Raw genomic sequence first — 25,248 nt, forward strand, 5'->3', positions numbered from 1 at the left:
AACTCTAAATGTGGACACTATTCATTAACATGCTGTCACTAGATTACACTTCACCTGACATTGAGGTGAATCATTCCTGTGGGTAGTTTGAATATCCACTTCAATCAGTTCATGCAGCATTTTCATATGAATTAGTGGTAATTACTGACCACATCTGTTTATACAGTGATTTACAAGAATCCAGATGTTATTTATTTTAGAATTTGCAGTCTACATGGCTAAAAATGATTAACAGCCAAATAAGAACCAAAATGTCCCAAATCTCTCTATTTATTCAGTTTGTTGCTTACCTTTTGCTGCACTTCCTCTTCCTGTTTGGAGAAAGTGTGTTACTCTAAATGAATATCTAACTGGTAAATTTAAAGTTGAATCACAACTTTAGAAAATATTATGAAACAGGCTGCATCATGAAAACCAAGGAAAACAGATAAGTCAGAGATAACATTATATAGAACTTCTAAGCAGACTTGGATTATAAAATAAATTTATGTCAAACGACACACTGGGAACGGTACATTTACGGAAGTCAATTTTGTTTGCACATTTTGCCAACAAAGCAGTTTAATCTACTATATATGTTTTGGGGCTGCACAGTGGCGCAGTTGGTAGCACTGTTGCCTTGCAGCAAGAAGGTCCTGGGTTCGATTCCCGGCCGGGGTCTTTCTGCATGGAGTTTGCATGTTCTCCCTGTGCATGCGTGGGTTCTCTCCGGGTTCTCCGGCTTCCTCCCACAGTCCAAAAACATGACTGTCAGGTCAATTGGTTTCTCTAAATTCTCCCTAGGTGTGAGTGTGTGTGTGCATGGTTGTTTGTCCTGTATGTCTCTGTGTTGCCCTGCGACAGACTGGCGACCTGTCCGGGGTGAACCCCGCCTCTCGCCCGGAACGTAGCTGGAGGTGGGCACCAGCAACCCTCCCGACCCCATTAGGGACAAGGGTGAACAGAAAGTGGATGGATGGATGGATATATGTTTTGGAGGATTTTTTGGTTTCTCACACTATGGCATGATTAAACACTCCCTGGGTCAAATTGACCCAGGAACATTATTGCTGTCCCCCAGAAACGAACATAACAGGAGTGTTAATTTGGGCCTAAGTCATTTAGTAATTTGTAGAATAACCAAAGCATTTTAAAGTCAAATTTCGAGGCTAGAGGGAGGCACTATAGAGACATCTGTGAGACACATAACCTTTCCCTCTGTTGTGATGGAGCACTGGTCTGAAACAGTACATTGTTGTACTCGGTTATCATGTTCTGTGGTGGAGGGTAAATGTAAGGATATGAGGAGTCACCTGTTGAGCACTTTTTCTTTTAAATATCTGACATTTTTGTCACATGTTGTTGCAGATTATATCTAGGCAATTCAAAGGGTTTAAGCAGCGAGTCCAGCTAAAGATGACATTTCTCTGAAGATCAAAATCTCAGCGTCCTGTTGCTCTAACATCCTGCCGCTGTGTTTACTCATGCAGGTGGCGTGTAAAGCAGTGATGATATTTTTCCATTACTGCGTCATGTCCAACTATTTCTGGCTTTTCATCGAGGGTCTGTATCTCTTTACTCTGCTGGTTGAGACATTCTTCCCTGAGAGACGCTATTTCTACTGGTACACCATTGTCGGGTGGGGTATGTAACAATTTCTGAATGGATTAATTATTTAATTGTTTTATTGTTTTAACTGCCAAACATATCTGCAGCTAAATTTTTTTTTACAGTGGTGTAATTTGTGCTCTCTGTGCTTTATCTATATATGTTTATGGATAATAGGAACTCCAACTATATGTGTGACTGTCTGGGCTGTTCTGAGGCTTCATTTCCATGACACAGGGTATGTAGCAACTTTTTATTCCAACCAGTGTCATATGTTTGTATATAAGAACATGTAATTTACTGGCTTTGTTTTATTTTAGAGTTGGATACTCTTATTTCGAGTGCTATGGCTGCCTGGGGTGCCATTCTTTCAGAGTATAGCACAAACACAAAGAAAAAAGATAGTATCAGATGTGTCGAGAATAAGTTTACTATTGCTTATTTTCATGCCCAGTCAATGAGGTGTTGGCACCCCCTGTGTAATGCTCAATGTAGGCAATATAGGAAAATATGATCATCCAAAATTGGAGGCTGAATATGCAAAGGTTGATAACTGATTTTTAGCTTCAGATACAGTACTAAATTAAAGGGTTAACTTTTTCTTCCTTAGAAAATCTAGGATGTTTGTTGTTATTGTTAGCTTGGTGTATTAAGTTTTCAGTGCTTTATTTGACACCAGAAACAAATAGAATGAGAGAAGCATTAGAAGAGCAAAAACAATAATTATAAAAGAACTGAAATACTCTGTAGATTCTTTAAAACATAGTTTATTGTAACATTCACAAAAGCGTGGCTTTCATGAAGGTGCACATGTAATAGGTCAACAGGGATTGTATCTATTCAGGGTAAATATACACTGGTAATTATAGGCACAGTTCTATTCAGAGGTAATAGATATATAATCTGAAATCTTTGAATGGTGCTAGGAAGTTTAATTTGCCATCATGGAAAATTTTCTAAAAATGTGTTGGTCATCACCGACAGATGCTGGGAAACGAATGAGCACACTGCCCTCTGGTGGGTGATTAAAGGACCAGTTGTGGCTTCAATAATGGTAAGTTCATAGTATTTTCCTACTTAACTCTGATAAGTAAAAAATATATATATTTACTCCATTTTGCAAAAATGTCCATTAATAAATAAAACAAACAGTCTTTTACCAGCAGTTTGATGCTTGTCTTAGTAAAGGGTGGTTGAAAATAGCCATAAATGGGCAACTATTTAAAAAAAAAAGACTTTTCGTGGAAAATTGTGCTGCCTGCAAAGTTGTTTTTTTTTGTTTGTTTGTTTGTTTTGGCAGATAAATTTTGTTCTCTTCATTGGGATCATCATCATCTTGGTGCAAAAACTCCAGTCCCCTGATATCGGAGGAAATGAGTCCAGCATTTATCTGTAAGTTGCAACACAAATTTTAGTCAGAGATTGAAATATGTGCTTAGAGTAGTCACATCTGCGAGAAGTTATTTTAGGTTAAAATTCGACTATGATGTTTTTTTTTATACCTTACTCCCATGTAGGGTAATGAAATATCACATACATTAGCACTCTTAGTTCTGGCAAACAAGTATAAATTGGTGGTTTATAATGTTTTATGCCTTCTTGTAATATTGCTTATAAAACAGTGAGTCTCTGAGAAGCACAAACTGGATAATGTTTTTGAATTGTGGTCATATGGTTGGGGATAATCTTACTGGAAAAGCAAAACCACAATCAGTGCTAAAAAGAATAAATGATAAGCAGTCTTACATAAGTTAAGTATTAAAGGTATCTTATAACCTGTTGTGTCCACCTTTCTTTTATACTCACATGTACTACCTGTTGCCAGGAAGCCTGAGCATCTTTGTGCAGTTGTAGTTTAGTCAGACATCACTCCTGGCCAGGTCCCACAGGACTGTATTTTAAAGCCCTGCAGATAATGCCATTTTCATCTGCTGCTTGGGTCCAGGCGTGCGTGACAAACTGAAGATGTGTGAGCGTGTGCGAGACTGCGTCCCTAAAGACATTGTCTTTGTTGTATTGTGTGTTGTCTTTGTGCTGTATAGCAGCTGTGCTCAGAAATGCTTCAGTGAGCCCACACAGGCTGTTCAGCATTCGTGCAGGATGTCAGAGTTATCCACCATCACACTGTAAGTGTGTATGTGTATGTGTGTGACTGCTTTTTGTGGATTGCATGTATGTATGCGTGTGTAGGCGTGTGCGTATTTGTGTTTTACCCCAGGGGTTCCAAATATTTTAATTTGAAAAACTTGAATAACAAACACAGAAATGGGGGGAAAAAACTGAATTAACTTATTGAGAATGCAAAGTGTAAATAAACATATTTTTGTTTTCTTTAAATTTGTGTTTGGATTTCATTTTCTGTTGTATCTCAAGAGTTCCTGGTACATTTTGATTGCAAAAGGAAAATACCTTTGATTTCTTGCTCAGATTTAGATAAGTAGGTTGCAACAAAGGGTTTGCAGTTTTAATAAAAACTATTGGAACTGAATAAATCTGCTTCATTTTAGGCTGAGCAGCAAACCGTAACACAGTAATCAGTGGGAGCTAAAGTAAGTAAAACTACTGTAGATAGTATTGGGAAAGATATCAGATTATTTTTCAGAGTAAGGTTATGGTACTATCATGCTTCAAATTCAAGTCCCCAAGATTGAAGAGAATCAACCCTCAGAATTAAAAAAAAACATATAACATTTTTACTACTTTTCATTCAAGCTGTGAAATCTATGAATTTCCCTCTGAGATTAAGAAAGTATATTCATTATACCATCAAATCTATGCTACATATGCACAAAGCCAAAGACTCATTTTAACAATTTACAGTAATTTCTCATTTTTGCCATGACAGGTCACTAGTAGTGAATTTTTGAAGGAGCTCCTCCTTACAAAAGCAAAATAATTTTTTATGTTTTAAAGATATTTTAGCTTCTTTATAGAAAGAAAAAACAGCAAAGGAAAGACAATTTCTTGCTTGTTAAAAATCGAATGGGGAGGGATTTTCTGTGGTATATATTAAGAGCAAAGTATTGATTGAAAATAGGTGAACACTGTATCATCTTAAAGCAAAGAAAAGTTTTTTTTTTATTGATATATGTTGTAGACCAATTCAATGTAGCATTTAACATTGAATCAGTTAGATTAGATGAAGAAGATCTATAAACATCAATTTTCAATTCTCATTGCACACTCTCAAAGAACATTTTGGTCTGGACTTTGACTGGACCATTTTACCACAAGTTTATCCTTTGACCTGAACCATTGTAACTCTGAAAGTTCTTGTACTTATAGGAAGTAAACCTTCACCCCAGTCTCAGGTATTTTACAGCTTCAAGCAAGATATCTTCCAGGGTCTCTCTGTATTGAGCTCCATCCATCTTTCCATACACTTTGACCTGCTTGCTTGTCTGAAGAAAAGCAAAGCAACAGTATGACAGTGCCACCACCAACTTTCAATGTGGGAATGGTGTATCAAGGATTATGTTTGGTGTGAAACTATCGATTTCAGATCAAACTTTAAAATAAGTTTGATTTATCTTTAAATCAAACTCAACCAATAGTTTTTATTGCTTGAAATAAATCCTTTACAGTCAACAAGTAGCATATAACATTTTCTTTACAATCCAAATGTAACTTTTTTTCTTGTGAGCCAAAAGAAGAAACTATATTTCTGATTCTCATCATTCTGGCATTGTAAATTGCAAAAAAACTTTCCATGTTGATCAGCAAATTTGGTTTTCCGTCATTTCAGGTGGACCATGCCGTAGCAAAATGCCGTAGCAAAATGCTGTAGCAAAAGGTGCAAAAGGCCCGAAATGGCATTTTATGTGAAATGTAATTTGTTGATTCTGAAGAGCTTTGGTTTATAAACTATCTAACTATAAAAAACTATCTAGCAACACTGAAACTAACAGTTTGAACAAATTCCTAGTATGGTGTTGGTTTTACACTCCTTGTTTGGTCCAAAATTGGAGTGAATAATTACCAACGTACCAATTTAGCTTTTCTTGTCTCTTCTAAATCTCAGCAAGAAAATGAATCCAACAAATAGTTTATTTATTTATTTTTGGGGGGATCATAAGACATACTGAAATTATTTTTGCACAGCTGCACCTTCATTCATTTTGTGTGTTGTCTGTGTCATATTTTTTTCTTTTAGTTGTGTGTGTGGTGTTTATTTATTTATTTATTTTTTTGGTCTTTTTGTATTTCCATCAGCCATCAGTGTGTGTGTTGCTGGGTTTCTGATGCATACCACAGAGATAAAGACCAAATAATTTATTTAACCAACCTTATTTACAACAGTAATTCAGAGCGATAATTCTGAAAGTAATTTTAATAGTAAGATTTCATCTTCAATTTGAATTCCTGGCTTTAATTTGTGGCATGTCACATCAGTAGTACATCATATTGCATCAGTAGTACAACTTCTGCGTCTCACTTGAGTCTAAGCAAAATGAATTAACTTACATAGAAGCACCTGTTGTTGTGTACATGTCAATAAGATCAAATAAAAATATTTACTTTATGTGTGTGTGCGTGTGTGTGTGTGTGTGTGTGCATGTTCAGGCGTCTGGCACGCTCCACTCTCCTCCTCATACCCCTGTTTGGTATTCACTACACTGTGTTCGCCTTCTCGCCTGAGGACGTCAGCAAGAGGGAGAGGCTTGTCTTTGAGCTGGGCCTTGGATCCTTTCAGGTTTGTTCCTACTCCTCCGGAAAACATCACGGTCCATATTTACAAAGAATCCTAAGACTAGAAGTAGTCGAAGTAGTAGAAAGTAGAAATGTTCTTTCAATTTTGCCTCAGTAAGATAAGTTATGCACAAAGCAACATAGACTTTAAGACAGACCCTAAATTGACAAAATGCAAGGAGGATTGTGACTTATTTATGTTTCTTCTCAGGGATTTGTGGTTGCTGTTCTCTACTGTTTCCTCAATGGAGAGGTAAGATATTATCACTTTTATACAGTTTTTTTTATTACTTTTTCTTTATTTTTGATGTTAACACCTTTCACCATGAATGCCTGCTCACCTACAATCAAATACATTACACTACTTGACTTAAAAATTAATTCACAATGATTTCAAAGTGTTCATAAGTATTTTAACTAAAACAATATTTTAAGCTGTTTGGATGGAGTAGTGACCAATGTACTAATGTAGTGTAAGTGTGTATTGAGGTTACATTTTCTGATCAAGGAACACTTTAACATTCTAGGAGATATTAGCAACAATGTCAAAACTTACTGATACTGGATTTACATGAGGTGATAAACAGACAAATTCTAAAGAGAAATAAGTTTATTCAGAAAGCCTTCAGACAAGTATTACTCTCTAAGGTCTATTTTATTAAATGGCAAAATCTATTCATTTTAAAACTGGTTATATACTACAGTTATTAACTACATGTCCTATAAAGTTTGTGTTGTACAGGTGGCAGTTACCTGCAAATTAAATAGACTAAATTAAATAATCTAAACCATTTTGTATGTGGTATATAGTACCATAAAAATGCTGCCCTTGCATAAAAAATAAATTCTGACCTTCAATATGGATTTTGAGGTCTTGTTTTACCATGACCACTTTCCCACAAACAGTAAGTGAACCTTTGGTGGAGCTGGTACAGCTTAAAGTACATTAAAAATGACCTTGTGAAGTTTCTCCCTGAAGGTGCAGTCGGAGATCAAGAGGAAATGGCGCAGCTGGACGGTGAACCGTTACTTTGCTGTGGACCTGAAGCAGCAGAGGCACCCTTCGTTGGCCAGCAGTGGGGTGAACGGCGGGACTCAGCTGTCGATCCTCAGCAAGAGCAGCTCGCAGATACGCATGTCCAGCCCGCTGGCGGAGAACGCCAACATCAGCCTGCCGACCTGAGCGTCTGATAGTCCAGAGCCGACTTCAAGGTGCCGTTCCACTTACGTTAGACCAACCAGAGCAGACCAAAGTGGCCCCTTGTAATTCTTATATTTTCTACTTTATAAAAAGGGAAAGCATTTTGCTAGAGATGATCAGTTTTATTTGGGTATACAATGAAATAGAAATATTTATTTATAAAAAAAAAAAACATGGCGATGGTAATTTTTTTAGAATTATCACAGCACATTATCATTTTAGATAAATAAAGTTAGATTTAAATTCCCTATAAGCAAACCATTCTCAGAAATGTAAGCAAATAAAGATTGTGCCATAAGAAAGACATGAATTTTCTAAAACATTTTAGAAAAGTGATTCTTTAATATTAAATATTTGGGGGTCACATTTGATCTGTTTGTGTACACTAACTGTGTTTCAAAGTGCCATACAGTTCGCCTCACTGGATATCACTATAGTCCAAAGGTTTAAAAAAAAGAAAACATAACCAAAAGCTCGCCTTGCTTGTACAAAACGCTCAATGTTTATATGTAAATGTTTCATCTTGAATTTAAACATGTTCCTACAATCAGCCGTAAGTACAGAGTATGTCAAAACACTCATGTGTAAATAGTTACTTTTAGTGTCTAGATTAGATCTATCTCTTTAGCAACAGTGTATTGTAAAGACCTTTTCAAACAAAAGGAACTGGAGCCCAAATCTGTAGACACCGTCATGTATGCAGGGGACCCAGTGGTTCGTGCTCTCTCTAGTCTGGTTTTCCTTTATACAAAATAAAGAAGGGAAACATGTAATCTATAAGCTTAGTGAATAACGGGAGAGCAGCAATTGCCAACTTTTTAAAAATAAAACCGGTTTTTGTTTTACCCTTGAAAGTGGATAATTTAGACAGAGGTGTTCTGGTCAATCCATGTCATTCTGAATTTTGTACATTTGCAGTTTTGGTCATTTCTTACCCAACCTTTATAAGTAGAAAATTTAGTTATCTGCCAGAGGACATGGTGCACTGACCAAGCTTGATAATAATAATCAGCGTGATAATAAATAATCACGCTTTGAGAGCTGATTATTTAAACGGACTTTCTATAATCTGCTTATCATCAACTCTAAGGAAATGTGATTATCTGCCAACAGGATGTTACTCAGTTATTTTGGTTTGCTTACCATTTTTCAAATTTCATTGTTAGGGATTAGAACCAACATAAATGGGAATAGAGAGTTAAATTATGAGATTTGAGCATTTATAATCATTTACCGCAATACTTAATGAAAACACGTACTTGTAACAAAAAAGTAATCTGCTGCAGGATTGTCACAGTGCATGGGTATGAAATGTTGTCTTATGGTATAAAATGGAAGGGAAGAAATGGTACTGCATATGTACAAATGGGCAAAGAAGGAAAAGTGGGCCATCCAGCTAGTTTTTACCACCACAAATTTCTACAAACCCAAGATGTGTTGTCTGTGAACATGAGCAGTCTGTGCCACCGTTTGTCTCCAAATGTAACTTCACCATGCCATGATTCCATAAGTGCTGTATTTCATGATGGGTGGTCATCCTCACTCTGTGCTCATCGATTGAGCTTAAGCCCATTGTGCCACCTTTAAACAGCTCCTTTTGCAATTTGATTAGACACCTCGTTTTCCAAAGTGCCTACTCATACAAATAGCTATCACTTTAATTATCAGTGAATACATGATTTTAACGGAGTTATTTTCTGCAAAGATTAAATCAAGAGGTGGTGGTGGCTTTATTGTGGGTAGCATGCTTTTCGACAATGTGTCTCTGGTAGTTGAATAATTTGCAATTTATTGTAAGAGTTTAGCCTTTTTTCTTATGAAATGCAAAATAAAATGAGGATATAGTTGAAAATCTTCAACGAGATTAATTGAGGTGTTTTTATTGCATCCACCATATATTTTGAATTTCTATGCCATTACCACCACATGTATGACTTCAAAGTATAAACATTAATATTGTCAGTGATCAACAAAGGCTTTAATTTACTCGCTTCTGACAATCGCATTTATGTCCTTTTTTTGTGGTCAAACTAGCTAAAAAGTCCTTACTGTATATATGGAAACCATGTTAAATTAAAATGTGAAAGGGTGTACATAGGAGTTTTCCACCATATTTTTAATTTGGATGTTCATTTCTTGTCATACAAGTAGATTATAAGATTGTTGTATCTTTAAATGATGATTTATGATACGTGGAACAGCTATGGATGTATATTTATTTTCCAATGATTATGTGCTATGTAACATATCGACTTGTACAGCTTACAAATAGTTTTGTCTGTAACGTAAATGTCTAATTTTATTACACTAACTGATGCAGACTTGGTCAAAGTGCCATAAAGATTGCCTCCCTATATAAGATTATAAGATGAGATTTGTGGCGAAAGATTTCGTTTCTTCTGACTACATGGAGAAAAACCACAACTTATTGTGCAGAGAAATAGGGTCTAAAATGGCTTTATAAAAAAACATGAAGCTAGAATTTTCTTTTTTGTGTGGAAGTCAAAGTATGTACATAGAGGAAAAATTTGACCACTGCAACAGTTGTGTTTGAGCGTGTGATTAAAAACCACTCTGCTGCTTATGTGTTTCTGTCACCAGCATTCTGAGTCTGAACCTCAGAAAGAAACGACCATGTTTTAATGCTGTTACTGTTTGAGAGAAAAAAAGAAGAGTTGAAAACTCCTCACATGACCACATATGTGCTGTGTATTTGTCCACCACTAGATGGAAGCAAAACTTTGTAATATACGAGAGAGCGCAGAAGGAAAACTTTTTATTTATTGACTTCATAGGCTTTGTATTATGAATTTGCAGGACAAATGTTTAAAAAGAGAGACAATGACTATATTTGTATCATTATTAACAAAATTCCTTATTTCCTATTTTACATGAATTGTCAGACAAGCCATGTGAGCCTAATTAATGCTGATGATGTAATTTTTAACAGTACATAAAAAGAGCACTGTAAAGGCTAATCCAAACTTCAGCTAAAATCATCCATATTCATTTCTATTGCTTCAAAGCAAGGTAAAGGAAATCTCAGCCTCTAAAGCAAAATATTTACAGGTACACTTGAAGAGTTATACTTTGTTCTTTATGACAAGTTTATATGATAATTAAACAGAACTGTGTATATTATCTAACAACATAACACTTAGAGAACATTTTGTTTTTACCTTAATATAATATTCCATTAGAAATTTTTAGCAACCACTTCAAATATGTTTACAACTGAATTAACCTTTTGCTCTGAGATAAATGAGCTTGCTAACTCCTTTTAGATTGTGATGTTGAGTAGGTAGGCTATAGTATGATAGATAATAATTGGTAAACTCAGCATTTTTCTCCAAAGCAAAACATATTGAACATTTATTTTCCCATTAAACTCCTATAAGACGGCTTCTCCATCATGTGTTCTGTGAAAGAACTAATATGGAGAGAGGAGTTGAGGTGGATCAACCCGACTATGTTGCAACTCTGCTTCCAAAGTGAGGTAGTTACAGCCCCAAATCAGCTGACCTGTACAGGGGGTCAAAGTTGTGATTAATGCTTTGTGTGCCCAGTCAGATATGAGATCTAAATGTGTAATCAAGGCCCGGAAATCTCTAGTCGAGCTTCTATTTCTAATAAAAAAAATGTTTATATTTCTAAAAAAATATTAGACTCTAAAAATCTCTAAAAAAAAAAAAAAAAGAGTAGTCTAACTAGAAAATCAATATACTAAGTTACATGAGATATGTTAGTATATCTAAAGGTAGTAGCTAACTCTACTGTAGTCTGGATAGTATTAACCTTTTGCAGCTATGTCACTTAATCACTTAGTCAAAAGGCGCCATGACAAAAACTGGAAGTGAAAGACTGGAGTATCAAAGTCACGCCGATTGTTTTCCCAAGTTGTTTTTGCCAGTAAGGCCATGACTTCTACTTGTTCAAGTTGAGCTAATTTATCTGTGAACACAATTCTAGTCTGGATAGTATTGACCCCTTACAGCTTCGTCACTTAATCACGTAGTTGGTTGTGGCTCGTAGGCAGCAGTATTTACAAAATTTGGAAAAGCTAGCTCAGAAACCGACCCAAACCTTTTCCCTTCTGACTTTTGTGTTGATTTGACCAAATTGCCAACCTTGCCTGAATTTGTGCCACATGATTTATACCACTATGTCATAAATTGTGTTTTCTCTTACACCAGAGCAGACTTAAAAGCGTAGTAAAGTCTAGATACTTGTTAGTTTTGTCATACATGATAGGTTCCATGATGGTGGGGCGTTTGCTCTATGGTTGCTAAAGATTAGGTGCATACCTTCTCCATAATGCAATATTTTACTGCATCTTACTGAACCTACTTATGAAGTACTTGAACATTAATCATTTTACCTTGTAAAAAGTGCTTACTGCAAAACCACTAATACACCATCTCCATCATTTTTCCCCATCGAAAGGTTTACAATAAAATGACAAGTTTGGTTTCCATCCTTGTCTTTGTGCAACTGACCACATAGCACCCCGAATCAACTGATTAAAAGTGATATTAGACTACCAACCAAGTGAGTTGCTATCTGGAGAGCATGACATCACATGCAAAGGGTTAATAGCCATACTTGATAAGTTCAGCTTTCAGCTATTCTAGCCTAGTTTCCAAGCCTCTTGATAGCACAGCATTACTAGTCATTAGACTGTAAATAAGTGACTACATTTGAAGCAATTGGTGTACACTTCACAGCTTTAAAAATGTACATTAAGAATGTCATGATTTATGTCAATCTTTCAGAGTGGATCATACTTACCATCAATGCTACCCATCCTTACTCAAAGAACTTTTGCACATCATAAACATCAAGTCTAGTGTTGTTCAGAGGTCTGAGATTTAAAGCTGAAATCAATATATCAGCACATTTTCTCCTTTAAAAAGCTAGTTTCTAGCTAGCTAGTCATATGTAGGCAATTTTCAAGTAGCTGGTAGCTTATGAATGCTAACTTCACTTTTCTGTCATTTGCAGTTTAAGTAATAGACCACCATCTGAATCTCACTAAAATATGACTGTAATTGCAAAAATGTCAAATCTCTTGTTTGAACTGTGTTTTGTGATGCATCTCTGTGTTAACATGCAGTTTTAACTGTTATGGCTTGCTGAGCCAGTTTGGTCAAGTGTGTGTGAGTTTTACTGATTGTCAATGAATTTTTGAATGTAGAGTTATTGCTTCTCAGCTGCTCTTAGATGTTCCCCGCTATCAATTTGCTCTGGTGTACAAATGATGTCTTTTCTCTATCATGAATAGTGTATATTTTTGCCATACAGGTGGACTTCTTGACTAAAATCTACAATGTTTGTGACAGTGTTTTTGTAAAGCTGTTTATGGTCCAGTTTTAAGAGTGTATGTGGATGACTGGAAACTTGAGAGAATGTATTCTGTATGCATGTATACGTAATGACAGGCATTCAAAAGAATTTAAACTTAGATGTTGAAAAACAATGTAGAAACTTTCATCTTGTGTTCAACCTGTAATACTGAGTCACGTATAAGTGTTCTGATGTCCAACATCCACGTCTACTTGTGTGAACTAACTGCAAAATAAATCTGTGGTATGTTGTTGTACTTTTCAAAGACTGACATTTTTCAGACTCTGTAAACTAATACAAATTTTATTTCTACCTCCATGCACATTTAATATGTCAACATGTACAGTGGATTCATTTAATACATAATCTAATGCTTTCTTTCAAAAATCTAAGTAGTGTGTGAGACAATTCAGTACAAGTGCTGTGGTTTTCAAGACACCATTTAAGGCACATGTGTCAAAATCAAGGCCCACAGGCCAGATCTGGCCAACCATAACTATTTCAAGAAATTCAAGATACTAGTTTTGTACTTAAATACTATATCAAATCTGCTTTATTTGTAAAGTGCCAAATTACTTCAATGATAAAGTATATTAAGTATGATCAAATATTTAGAACTACTCATTGAATACAGACAACACTATAATACTATACATTCTGCCACAGTATATGATTTTAAGATTATCTTGATGTGGCCCCAAATGAAAATGAGTTTCACACCACTGAAGATGGGTCCTGTTGCTACAGTTAGCATTAAAATAACAATTAGAGTAAAATTAAAGCTGTGTAGATGAATCAGCTCATTCATTTATTTACAACCTGTAAACTCAAGCATCTGAAATCCTCTTCGGTCCAGGGCCAGCTCTGTCTTGGTTGTTGCTTCCTGTTTTACCATGGCACCATAACGCCTCCACAGGTTTGACTCTGTTTTTCTTGTGCTTTCATGTCTTATAAAACAATAGTTGAAGTTGTGCCGTCGTTATTTTCAGCAGAGGAATGCCACGCTTTTATTGTTTCTTCACATTCAGAATTTTCTTTTTCTCCTTTTACAAACAAGAACTATACAGCAGAAATGTTGGCACTAGACGAAGGCCCCATGCCTCCATGGGTTCGAATTGTGACCTGAGTGATGCTTCTCTTAGCAGGAGTGAGATTTGGATTGTGGCACCTCCAAAGCCATTTCCGGAGCTCTGCCTGGACCTGCAGCCAAGCAGATAAGGTGGAGTATAAAGCATCTGTTTGTTCATCTTGAAACGTTTTTGTCACAAAACCACAAATTTCCCACCTCTCCATTCATGAAGCAGTAAAGAAGTGCCACAACAAATCCCTGCAACACAACATAAGTCACTTTAAAATTAGTCAACATAAGTAAATGCTGATTGTGAATACACTCAATTATAAGATGGATGTCAATCTGTTATTCTGTAAATAACACACAAAAAGAAATAAACAGAATAATTAACTTAGTTTGTTTCAGAGCAATATGCTGTTGAAAAGTCAGCTTGGAACACAATCTCTACATTTTCATATTTGAAAATGTTTGTGCTAACCACATTTTCCATATCAACAAAACTGTATGCCTGGGAATTTAGCTGCTATCCTTTTAACATTTAAACAAGATAAATCACAACATAAAGCTTGTGGAAATGAGTTTAGTAAAATTGAGTATTTGTTCCAAACTGTTTGTGATATTTCAAGTAATATTTCTTTTTTTTGTATTGCAACTCTTTTCTCCATATAATATTTTCAGTAGAGTTGAAGTGTGCTAAGGTTTTTGAACCAAAATGCTAAGTGGTTATCAACTTTTCCTATGCTTTGTTTAAATGTTGCATTAACATGCTCCACTCATAATCCAGAGTGGCTACAGAATCCATCAGACAGGATGTCTCTTTCCAGCTTTATTTATGAACAAATATACTCTAAATTGCTTTTACAAATACAAATTAGTTTCTCATCTGATCCACTTTGATAAACTCAAATATATATATACAGTACAGACCAAAGGTTTGGACACACCTTCCTAATTCAATGGGTTTTCTTTATTTTCATGACAAGAAATCCCACTTATTAACCTGACAGGGCACACCTATGCAGTGAAAACCATTTCAGGTGACGACCTCTTGAAGCTCATCAAGAAAATGCAGAGTGTGTGCAAAGCAGTAATCACAGCAAAAGGTTGCTACTTTGAAGAAACTAGAATATAAGGGGTATTTTCAGTTGTTTTACACTTTTTTGTTTAGTGCATATTTCCACATGTGTTATTCATAGTTTTGATGCCTTCAGTGTGAATCTACAATGTCAATAGTCATGAAAATAAAGGAAACTCATTGAATTAAAAGGTGTGTAGAAACTTTTGGTCTGTACTGTGTATATATATATATGTGTGTGTGTGTGTGAAACAAAGTGGTCTAATTGGAATATTTCTCAAATTGTTTACATATTTAAGGTAAACCCCATTTATATATTTGAAGATTAAATTTTATTAGGTACAAGATATTTTGGTTATTTTTTTTAATTCTTCACAGAATATTTTAGTTACATTTTTGTTTAATACACTACATCTGAAAAATTTAATTACAAATTAAAATGTCAGTTTTTTATACTAATTTAATCGACAGATTAAATTAGTGCTGAGGGGAACAGCAGTTGCTGTTAAACAATGCTCTTAAACCATTTTGGATCTGCTTGGATTTTGGTGAGTATTGGTTTTGTTTAACATTTGACAAAAATATTGTGTATGGCAGATTTGTGAAGCAGAAACATTTTCTTACACAGGAAACATTCATTTCCCAAAACCTGTCAGAAAAAATGCGTTAGGATTTGAAGGTACTAGACTAGATTTTGGACACACTTTGAATGTCTCTTTTAGTTTTGAACTTAAGTTTTTCTCACTTAAGAGGGACAGAACCACATCTCGGGTTGTGATGTTGCATGTATGTGATTAGAACATACATGCAACATACATACATACACACATAGAACAATGTATGTGATTAGAACAGCCTTTTAATGGAGATTGGCTGTGTTCAAGCCACAAACATTTACACTGATTTTTATCTGACTGTTGAAGTAATAGGGATCACCACAGTTGAGTCAACTGAGACCTTCAGAAAAATGATTGTAGCATAAGCATAGCTTATGAGTCTGAAAAGTAATTCAAAGAGAAGTCTCAAATTAAGCTAAAGCCAGTTTTTTCTATAAAAATATGTCTACAGGTGGAGGATAGTCCAATCTTAGCAGGTTGCGAGATGCTAAACGAAGTCTATAAAAACCCCTTCATGACAGATATGCAAAGAGGAAACCTTTTTTCTCTAAGAAAAATATTTTAAAAATTTTCTAATATTAAATAAAGATTAGACATCAATATATGCCATTTTATAGATACAATGTGCCTAGAAAATACGTAATACTCCACCTCCCTTCAAAAATGTTGTATACCTGAAAGGATCCCAGGCCCAGCTCGATGTACAGTCTGGCAGCCACTCCAGTGTTTTCAGGCAGGAAGGCAAACACAGTGTAGTGCATCCCAAACAGAGGAATGAGGAACAGGGTTGATTTAGCCAGCCGCCTGATGCAAAAACAAAGCGATCAAAATAATATTACAGATTTGACAAAACTTAGGCCTCATAGTAAATAGACTGGATTTCCGTAGTGATTTGCTAGTTGTAACAACCACTCAAACTGCCTTTCACCTTTAGCCACAGTCACCCAATTGCACTGCACACACATCCATTTACACAGATCAATGAGTAACTTGGGGTTAATTGCCTTGCCCAGGGGCACATCGACATATATTTCAGAATAAAGCTGGAATCAAAACCCAATACTTTGAGCTCTCACTGAGCCACGGTTGCCATCTGTTTAACCTTTAGCATAGTATAGAATTCTGTTATGAGGCTTTGACAGTGAAAAGCAAAGTAAAACAAAATTAAGTATTCAGGCAATTTTTACGACAATAAATAGGGGTTAGAGATGTACAATATATAGGCATCAACAATGCGCTATCGGCCAATGTTAGTCATATTTTAAAGATATCTTTATCACTCCGATAAGTAAAACCAGGCCAATAATGACAGCAAATTTTTATTTCCATCTCATTACTATTTGTGTTTCCAGAAAGGAAGGGAGTCGGCCTTGTGGTCATGAGAAACTGATGATGATGCAGTACATGATTAGGTGTTTAACCGAGATAGACAAGTGATATAGGCTGTGTTCTAGCTTTTACATGATGTTGAAAGTGTAGAAATATATAAAATATATCTTTAAATATTGGTTAAAGGCCATAACTTCAGTATTAATATCGTATATCAATATCGGTCAAAATTTTCATATCGGTGCATTCCTAATGGTGGTGATTAAAATGCCAAATAGGATTCATTTAAATGTAAGACAAGTTTAGATTGAATAACTAATGTAATAAATATAAATAGCATAATTTATTTAAAAACAGCAACTTGTAAATCATGTTGTCTTAATCTGCTTATTTTACAAAGACAAGATAAACTTTTCATTTCAGTGAGACAGAACAGTGAGAAAGAAGATCCATTTATTAAGAATCAAACAGCTAAACTATTCTCTAACAGATGTTTGTGTTTATGTTTGTTGGTCTGAAACTGATAGATGAGATTAAAGAATTTCTTTTACTACAGCATAAATCCACTTTCATGTTGACCATCTCACCAGTCACACAAAACAATTAAAATCGGGGTTTTAACGTGACTGTTTCAGGATTTGAAATGAAAAATCCACCTGGATGTTTTATGCTTACAATAGGATTGTGTTTTTCTTTAGTCACACCTGTGCTTTGCGTCTTTTTGTGCTCATGTCTCTGATCCACCTGAATAAGGCTGAAATTTGCAAGGCAGAAATGAAGCTTTTGAGCATGTAAAACATTCATTGAATGGGTGGAACAATTCTGTCGCACCGCGATGAAAGAGACGTCTATTTCTAGTATCTAGATTCTATTTTTATTTGCTCTCTTTTGAGATGAATTCAGCTCAGCAAAACTCTGCCCTAGTCAAACTGCTAATACAGAAAATACAGTGATTCAGGTGAAGCAGTATTTCTGGGTTCTGTGTTAGACTGAATGAAGCATTTTGCAGATTAACCAGCAGGAAAGAGGCCATTCATTTTGTGAAAGGATTTTTACATTGTTCCCTTGTTGCATTGCTTGCATAACAGTTTTTAATCAAGAGTAAAATGTATCTTTATATCCTATAAAATACAAAAAACAGATCTTATAAATGCATACTTTCTGTTATTTTAATAATGTATCTTGTGTGTATATTTATTTTAATTGTATTTGTTGATTTTAATAGCTTCTCTGAAGGGCAGAGCTTAACTAATCTCCCTAACCTTGATAATCCTGTTCCTGAGGAAATTATTTCATGTTGTGGTTTTAGAGTCTGTGTTCAAGCTTAATATGCTGTACTTCTTTGTTGAGACTTACATGAAGTGACCAGTGTCGCTGTTTCCAGCCATGGCTGAAGATTTAAGCTTTTGGACCAGAATCCGGATAACGTTTATGAAGATGACTATGTTGACCTGTCAGAAATATATGCACAAACCATCAACATCAATAGTAGTTCAAATAAAACCCAAAGCCTTTCTTTATTTATTTTTTACAACCAAGTCACTTATGTAAAATTTATATACAAATTAAAGGTTCTATGTTATTCTGATTGTGTGAGTGGGGCTGTTTATGTAAATTATGTCACTTAAAAATGAAATTCTTCTCCTGCCAGAATGTTGCAGCTTCATTGTTAGTAATCTGGGAAGCAGGTCTCTGCCCACAGCTAGAGAGAAAATCCACAATGTGATTAAAAGAGAAATCAGACCAACACAACAATAATTTCAAATTGTTTAATTACACTAGTGGTTAAAAGGAAATTAGTCACTCCAAAAATTGGGAAAATGTGCAACTTGGTATTCCCTTTCTGTTTGAGTTGCAACAAAAATGAGCTCCAGTCTCATAAATAATCAGCCCTGATTTTAAGCGACAAAAGTTTAATTCTGTCCAAGTTAATAAGTTCTTATTAACTTATAAGACGTTTATAAGAAGTTTCTGCCTTGGGTGTTGTGTAAACTGCAAGTTTTGAGTTACAAGTTTTGAGAAGAAAGACATTAAATCCTGTTTTCAGACTGAAAATGTGTGCGCTGGGATTATGGCAGAAAAATTCCTAAATACAAGTACAAACGGAAGTATGTGTGAATGAAGCAAATGTAACTGTAAAAAAAACAACAAAACACGTTTGTCACGTTGCAACAGCTTCACAGCTTGTCACTCACCAGCAGCGAGCCTGTTATTGGTCCTTTAATGATCCACCAAATGCCAACGCTGTCATTGTCATCCCAACAGCTGCAAAGAAAGACAAACTGCATTCAGCTGAGCATGAAATGAGCAGCTTTAATGTAACTAATATCAAGAAATAGAATGAAGTTTACGACACCCTCTGTCATCATAGAGAAATCTGGTCAGAACCCAAAGTACGAGAATCGTTGATGGCAATCCTATAAATACAAAAGCAAATAAATTATGCATGTTAGATAAAATATTGACATGCTGTTAGATCTAAATAAATCTTCATAGGAGGACATGACATTATGTTTACTCTGCATATCAAATTTATCTTTGTCCTACTTGCATCACATTGCCTAAGTAGGTATCTGGTGCAGTCATAAAATCAGGTGAAGCGATAGAAATAGAGAAGAAAACATTATAAGTTGATGGTGCTTGAAAATGTATTTTTCTCCTTGTCAGCAATACACTTCTGTAGCTTCTGTAGTATCTCATAATGAAGTGGAAGGTAAATCAATCATAATTTTCAATCTATTTTGCAAATAAAAATCAGAAAAGTGTGGCATGCATTTGTAATCTGGCCCATTTACTAATTAACCAGCCTGTGACTTAATATTAGTGTAAATCTAGCTGTTTTGTGATGGCTTCAGAGGTTTGTTAGGCAACATTAGTGACCAAACAGCATCATGAGGACAAAGATGCACAGCAGACAGGCGAGGGATGAAGTGCTACTGTTGTTTAAATACAATCATTTTTTGAAACAATATTCTAAACTTTCACACTTAATCTGCCATCTAAAGATTGAACTTGGTCTGGCACAGCTGAAAACTCGTTGGAGGCTCTAAACACACTAGCACGGTAAAGAGAGTACTGAGTTAAAGAGCAGCAAAGTAACTCTGGAAAAGCTACTGGGGAAGCAGAGGTTCACTGCTCAGTTATTGGTCATAATAAGTTCTGTGTAAAACATGCTACACTACAGGAGACGCAGGAAGCATGTGGAATACTGTTCAATTGACACAAATATGTAGCTTGTTGCCTTTTATGCAAAGCACAATTTTTGGAGGATATGAGCATTGTAAATTACCATTAATACCCCATTCCTACCATAAAACACAGTGTTTTAAGGTGCTGTTGAGGTGGTGTCTTTATTATTATTATTATTTTTTAAGGGACAGGGAAACATTTTGATGTTACAGGGCAAAACTTCTGTAGGAGGCTGCAAAATACCATGTACTTTTACTGTACTTATCAATTACATCAAATTCAAATAAAGCAAATGGATTTATGGTTGTAATATGACAAATTGCAAAAAAGATATAAAAATACTTTTGCAATATCTTTCATTTTGATTAACATTCATTTCCATACAACTATGAAACCCATCACGGTTAGACTTTTTCCATTTTTATTCACTGTTATCCCTGAATATAAAGTACACTTGTACATCTTACATCACCTTAGGAGGTATTTTCAAAACTGGTGTATGTTTGAAACGTTTGATCTGATCATAGTTCAGGAGACTCCTCTAAGGGGTCACTAAAATTAATAGGAGAGAATACAGAATGATTTTTCATTGTTTCCTTAAGCCTTCACCGACAAGGTTGAAGGAAATTCGTTTAATCCTCAACAAGGTTTGATGGACAGAGGCACAATGCATTCCTTCTTTATCTCCCGTCGCAGCAGGTGACGCTCTCCTGAACTCAAATCTTCGCGTCTTGCAGACACCGGCTTGTTTGTGAAATGCCATGGCACGGTGAAGCTTTTCAAACAATTGCACTAAAGCTGCTTATAAAACCTCCCGAGTTAGAGGCATTGTGTCACCCTGAATGCAGGCAACCCAACTATTCTTTAATTATACTGACACAGGGTCTGCACGTTCATCCCCAAGGGTCTGATCCATCCTGCTGCTGTACTTCATCCCATCTAACCACAGATTCCAGTTGAATCCCTGACACGAAGACCCCATAAGCAGTGTTTGTATGCAGCACTAGCTGAACATAGCCTTAACTCATTACTGACATTACAAGAACAACATGCCCAGTGTGACCTGTAAACTTTTTTTACCTGCTGTCATTTCTGTTGAATCCAACTTTTAAGAGTTTCTCAGTAAAAGGGGAAAAAATAACGATTTGTTACTGTTAACCCTACAGTAACCAGTCAGTATCTGCCCTCTTATTGTGACTGAATAATACTGTAGCATATTGGTGGCAGAACAAATTAAACAAATGGGGCTTGGAAAGTTTGAGAATAGGTAAATATAGGATGAGGTAACATAAGACTGCAAGAATAAATTCAAAAACAGGATGTTGTTTTGTTTGGGATAACATGCTACAATAAAAAATCTCATTAAGTCTGCCTAAAAAGCTCAGAGAAACGGAAGAAATAACTTTTACATGAAGTGCAATCGTATCTGCAATCAGCCGCTGTGAGAACATCCTGTCAGCAGGCTTTGAGGAAGCTGATTATTATCTGAAAATAGATTATCAGTCTGAATGAGACAGAACTGTGTGCCAACCCAAGTCAAATAAATAAAACCTTTACATTTTCTTAAACTTCTTCTTAGAGTTTTATGAGATGACAAAATCTGTTTTTATTTAAATGTGGCACAGAAACAGTTTTTTGAAAACAAGGAAAAGAATTTGGATTGGCTAATAATCACCTGGCCATTGCGTTCCTGCACCATTCTGCTTGATTCTAATCTCGCTTCACAGCTCAGTCTGAGCTTTCTTCCATTGAGGTGGATTCTTTCAGTAGCATTTCTACTGAGCCAATCAGCAAACATTAGGGAAAGTTGTGAAATGATATTGATGATCTGTGTTGTTTTAGAATCATAATCTGCCTGTAGTTTTAGCAATATGTGAATACGAGTCAGTCTATGTTAGCCACACTTCTGAATATTAAATTAACGTTAACAGCCATCTTGTTCAGCTCAGCACTTCTCTTTTTAAAGTGGAGGACAGTTGTTTACAGAGCAGGCAATTTCCAGTAAGCTTCATCAAACTGGCACATTGCAGACCTTACTACTTAACGACTCGGAAAAGTTTAAAGCTTCACCAGAGTCCACACCTCCAAGAAGCAATCGTTGGAAGCTCATTGGATAGCCTGTGAATTCTCCCAGCAAAATTACCATAATGTTGTAAACAAATATATTTTTTATCTGTTGCTTTAACATTTTACAGCTCCATGATGTAAAAGCAAGTTTACAGCCCCAAATTATTATTTTCAGTCAGAAAAAATAGGACCTTTGGCTTCTATAGTAAGCTAAAGGCAGCATGAAATGTGCAGTGTAACCCTGTGTTATGAAATTTATGGGCGGATGATATTAGGTTTCACACAGCAGTGCCCTGCAATGCATTCAACTATGAGTCTGTGATGAGTTTGACATGTACAGATGACTGCTGCCTTTCTTACTCACCCCATCCAATGAGAATGTACCACCAGAAGTATTTCCTCTGAGAGACGAAAGTGAGGGCCAGCAGGGTCTGCAGATACATGCCCTCCACCAGCAACCAAAAGTAATTGGCTAGGATGCTGAACTGGAAAAAAGCCACAGCTGACTTACACCCAGCCTAGAGGATAAAAATAGACACAGAGTTAAAAGCATCCATTTATAAGAACTACAGATGAACTCGTATCTATCCTGAATCAATGTTGCTGCTTTCAGGCTAGTTAACTTTTTGCTTTCCACTTATAGTTTTAAAAAATTAATTTGTTAGTAGAACAAATTCAACTAGACCAGCATTATTTTGATCCAAATTTGTAATCCATTAAATGACAGTAACGATCATTTAAAAAACAGTTATGTATGTTCCTTAATGTGTTGAATTTGTTTATGTAACTTCCAACATTTCAGACTTCCTCACCATAAAGTGCATTAATCAAACTGTAGACAAGTCCATGTGTTTCACTGTGAGTTTACAGAGATATGAAACTCAAAAAGGACATTAAAGTGAAGTTCTCTTAAAGCTGTGAGAAAAATTATGGGCATTAAACTTGCTTCTTTACTCTGCAACGATCTTGAAGAAACAAATTAAATTAGTGAAATTAAAAAGAATAAAATAACTTAATTGCTTAACTGCTATTCACAAGTCCAAACAAAGTTATTAGGGATAACATGAACGTTAATGTGATGCCCTATATGATGATTTGAATCTGACTTGATTTATTTTCAAATATTTTTCTTACAATATAGCTATGACAAGTTTAAATATGTTGTTTTGATTGTCAAATGCCCTTTCCTGGTCTTTGATGGAACAACAGATCTACTATTTAATGAGTGCAATTAAAATTCTCACGCTTCTCTAGCACATGTTTCATTCACTGATTTGGCCCTCCTGCTGTGGAACAGACTACTGAAGAAGAGAGAAACTTGTCAAAAAAATCCGAGCTCATCCCACTTCCCCATGCTGGAGATTTTAGTTTAACAGTAATAATAAATAAAGTTATCTTTAAAATGAATCACTCAAGTGACATCAGGGCCCAACAGTAGACTTAAGTGTCAATAAAGTTAGTTTAACAGTAATAATAAATAAAGTTATCTTTAAAATGAATCACTCAAGTGATATCAAGGCCCAACAGTAGACTTAAGTGTCAATAAAATAAATCTAGTTGTGTGTGTTGTTTTTGTCTCATGCAAACTTTGCTTTAATTCTACTTTTTTCTATCTAATCATAAGAAATCATAGTCAGTCAGAGAGAGTCATTAAACAGGAAAAGCAGGTTTCCTGGAAAAAGAGGAAGTTTCCAGCCTGCAGATTTATAAAAATAGCTGAGACTATTTTAAAGCATGAAAGTTTTAAAAAATTAAATCTAAACATTTTGAGTAATTTGATAAGATTCAAAGTAAAATACTTATATTAATATTGATTTACTTGTAATAATACTTACACTTATATTTGTGAGAACACCTACAAGAAAAACAAGTAACTGTAACTTTAGTAGTAAATAATTAGAATCATGTATTATTCTTGGTTTCTTTTCAGAAAAACATCTGTAATAACTCACATTAAGATCATAATAAGAGTAACTAATAAGTTATGGTTATAAAATCATAAATGAATGATAGATCAGAGAAGCTGAAGAAAATAAATGTGATATAAGTTATGGTTATAAAATTATAAATGAATGCTAAATCAGAGAAGCTAAAGAAAATAAATGTGATATAAATGTGATTTTGACATTGAACTTGAAATGGTGTAAAAGGTTGTAAAACTGCAATTAAACATCACTGATATGTTGGAGGTAGATGGTAGGTGAAAGGTGACAGGAAGGGAAAAAGGGGAACTAACAGGAGAGCAGAGATGATCAGCACCTTATATGAAAACAGGAGGTTGAGCAGCCCTGAGACATTGGCACAGACATCATGACATGATGTCTCTTAAGACAGTGACGGATATGAGATCATCTGTCTAAGCAGACAGATGAACCCTATATAAGGTGGGTGCAAAAGAGGAACCGTTCGTTGGATCCTCCGGGCAGCTTCGAGCCAAGATCGAGATGGACAAAGAACTCTGCAGCTGAAGAAGAGCCGGGGCCACGGAGCCGGAGACTGTCCTGCACATGGAGACCAACCCGTCAGGCCCACAATCTGTGGCTTCGAATCGCACTTCTCTCATCGGCTGGGTTCTGACCCCAAAGACAAAGATGAAGACAAAGACAAGGAAGAAGAACTGGTGCCTTTTTTCCTGCCAGCACCAAGTCCTGTGTGACCTCAGCATCCATGCGGAGAGGAGGCTCATCAGACCTGCGGAGATCCTGGCCTTCGCCGATCAACATCTTCCTCCTGCTGCCACACCTTCTTCGTCGTCGTGCCAGGTCTGGGGGTCGAGGCGCCAAACTCCGTCCGTCTCGCTCTAAGGTTCCTTTTTTAGTTCTCAGTGTCAGCAGTAGGGAAAGATAGACTAGATGACTGATTTTACTTATTTGATTATTTCTGCTACTGAATTAAGCTGTACTGACCCTTGCAAAAATGCCTTACTAATAAAATATTTAGCATAAAGAAAATCTAAAAGATGTTGTGGACATTCAGTTAATGAGTCACCTTAAAGTTCTTTGATGGTTGTAAAATAGCTGTGATGTTTGATTCTGGAGAGGAAAAAGTGGAAAATGTTTTTAGGTTGCTGGTAGCCCAT

At 35.7% G+C, this 25,248-nt stretch overlaps 2 protein-coding genes across 6 annotated transcripts in view; one reads left to right on the plus strand and one right to left on the minus strand.

The window, feature by feature from the left end:
- The window catches only part of adcyap1r1a (adenylate cyclase activating polypeptide 1a (pituitary) receptor type I), a 29,812-nt gene extending 16,736 nt beyond the window's left edge, over positions 1-13,076 (plus strand). For 2 of the 5 annotated variants that reach the window (XM_028020745.1, XM_028020746.1), the window contains 8 exons: positions 1,470-1,623; positions 1,765-1,825; positions 2,572-2,641; positions 2,888-2,979; positions 3,630-3,713; positions 6,151-6,280; positions 6,488-6,529; positions 7,243-13,076. In XM_028020745.1, the coding sequence (XP_027876546.1) occupies positions 1,470-1,623; positions 1,765-1,825; positions 2,572-2,641; positions 2,888-2,979; positions 3,630-3,713; positions 6,151-6,280; positions 6,488-6,529; positions 7,243-7,467 (858 nt within the window). In that variant the 3' untranslated portion in view covers positions 7,468-13,076. The remainder of the gene's footprint in view (positions 1-1,469; positions 1,624-1,764; positions 1,826-2,571; positions 2,642-2,887; positions 2,980-3,629; positions 3,714-6,150; positions 6,281-6,487; positions 6,530-7,242) is intronic. The other 3 variants (XM_028020747.1, XM_028020748.1, XM_028020749.1) reach the window with 3 other exon arrangements.
- The window catches only part of ghrhra (growth hormone releasing hormone receptor a), a 29,673-nt gene continuing 15,282 nt past the window's right edge, over positions 10,858-25,248 (minus strand). Inside the window, exons 7-13 of the mRNA XM_028020750.1 lie at positions 22,534-22,687; positions 19,270-19,330; positions 19,109-19,178; positions 18,270-18,364; positions 16,259-16,388; positions 14,106-14,147; positions 10,858-14,020 (exon numbers count right to left, since the gene is read on the minus strand). Of these exons, the coding sequence (XP_027876551.1) occupies positions 13,880-14,020; positions 14,106-14,147; positions 16,259-16,388; positions 18,270-18,364; positions 19,109-19,178; positions 19,270-19,330; positions 22,534-22,687 (693 nt within the window). The 3' untranslated portion in view covers positions 10,858-13,879. The remainder of the gene's footprint in view (positions 14,021-14,105; positions 14,148-16,258; positions 16,389-18,269; positions 18,365-19,108; positions 19,179-19,269; positions 19,331-22,533; positions 22,688-25,248) is intronic.

This window comes from Xiphophorus couchianus, chromosome 6 (assembly GCF_001444195.1).
Source record: "Xiphophorus couchianus chromosome 6, X_couchianus-1.0, whole genome shotgun sequence".
NCBI classification, from domain to species: Eukaryota; Metazoa; Chordata; class Actinopteri; order Cyprinodontiformes; family Poeciliidae; genus Xiphophorus; species Xiphophorus couchianus.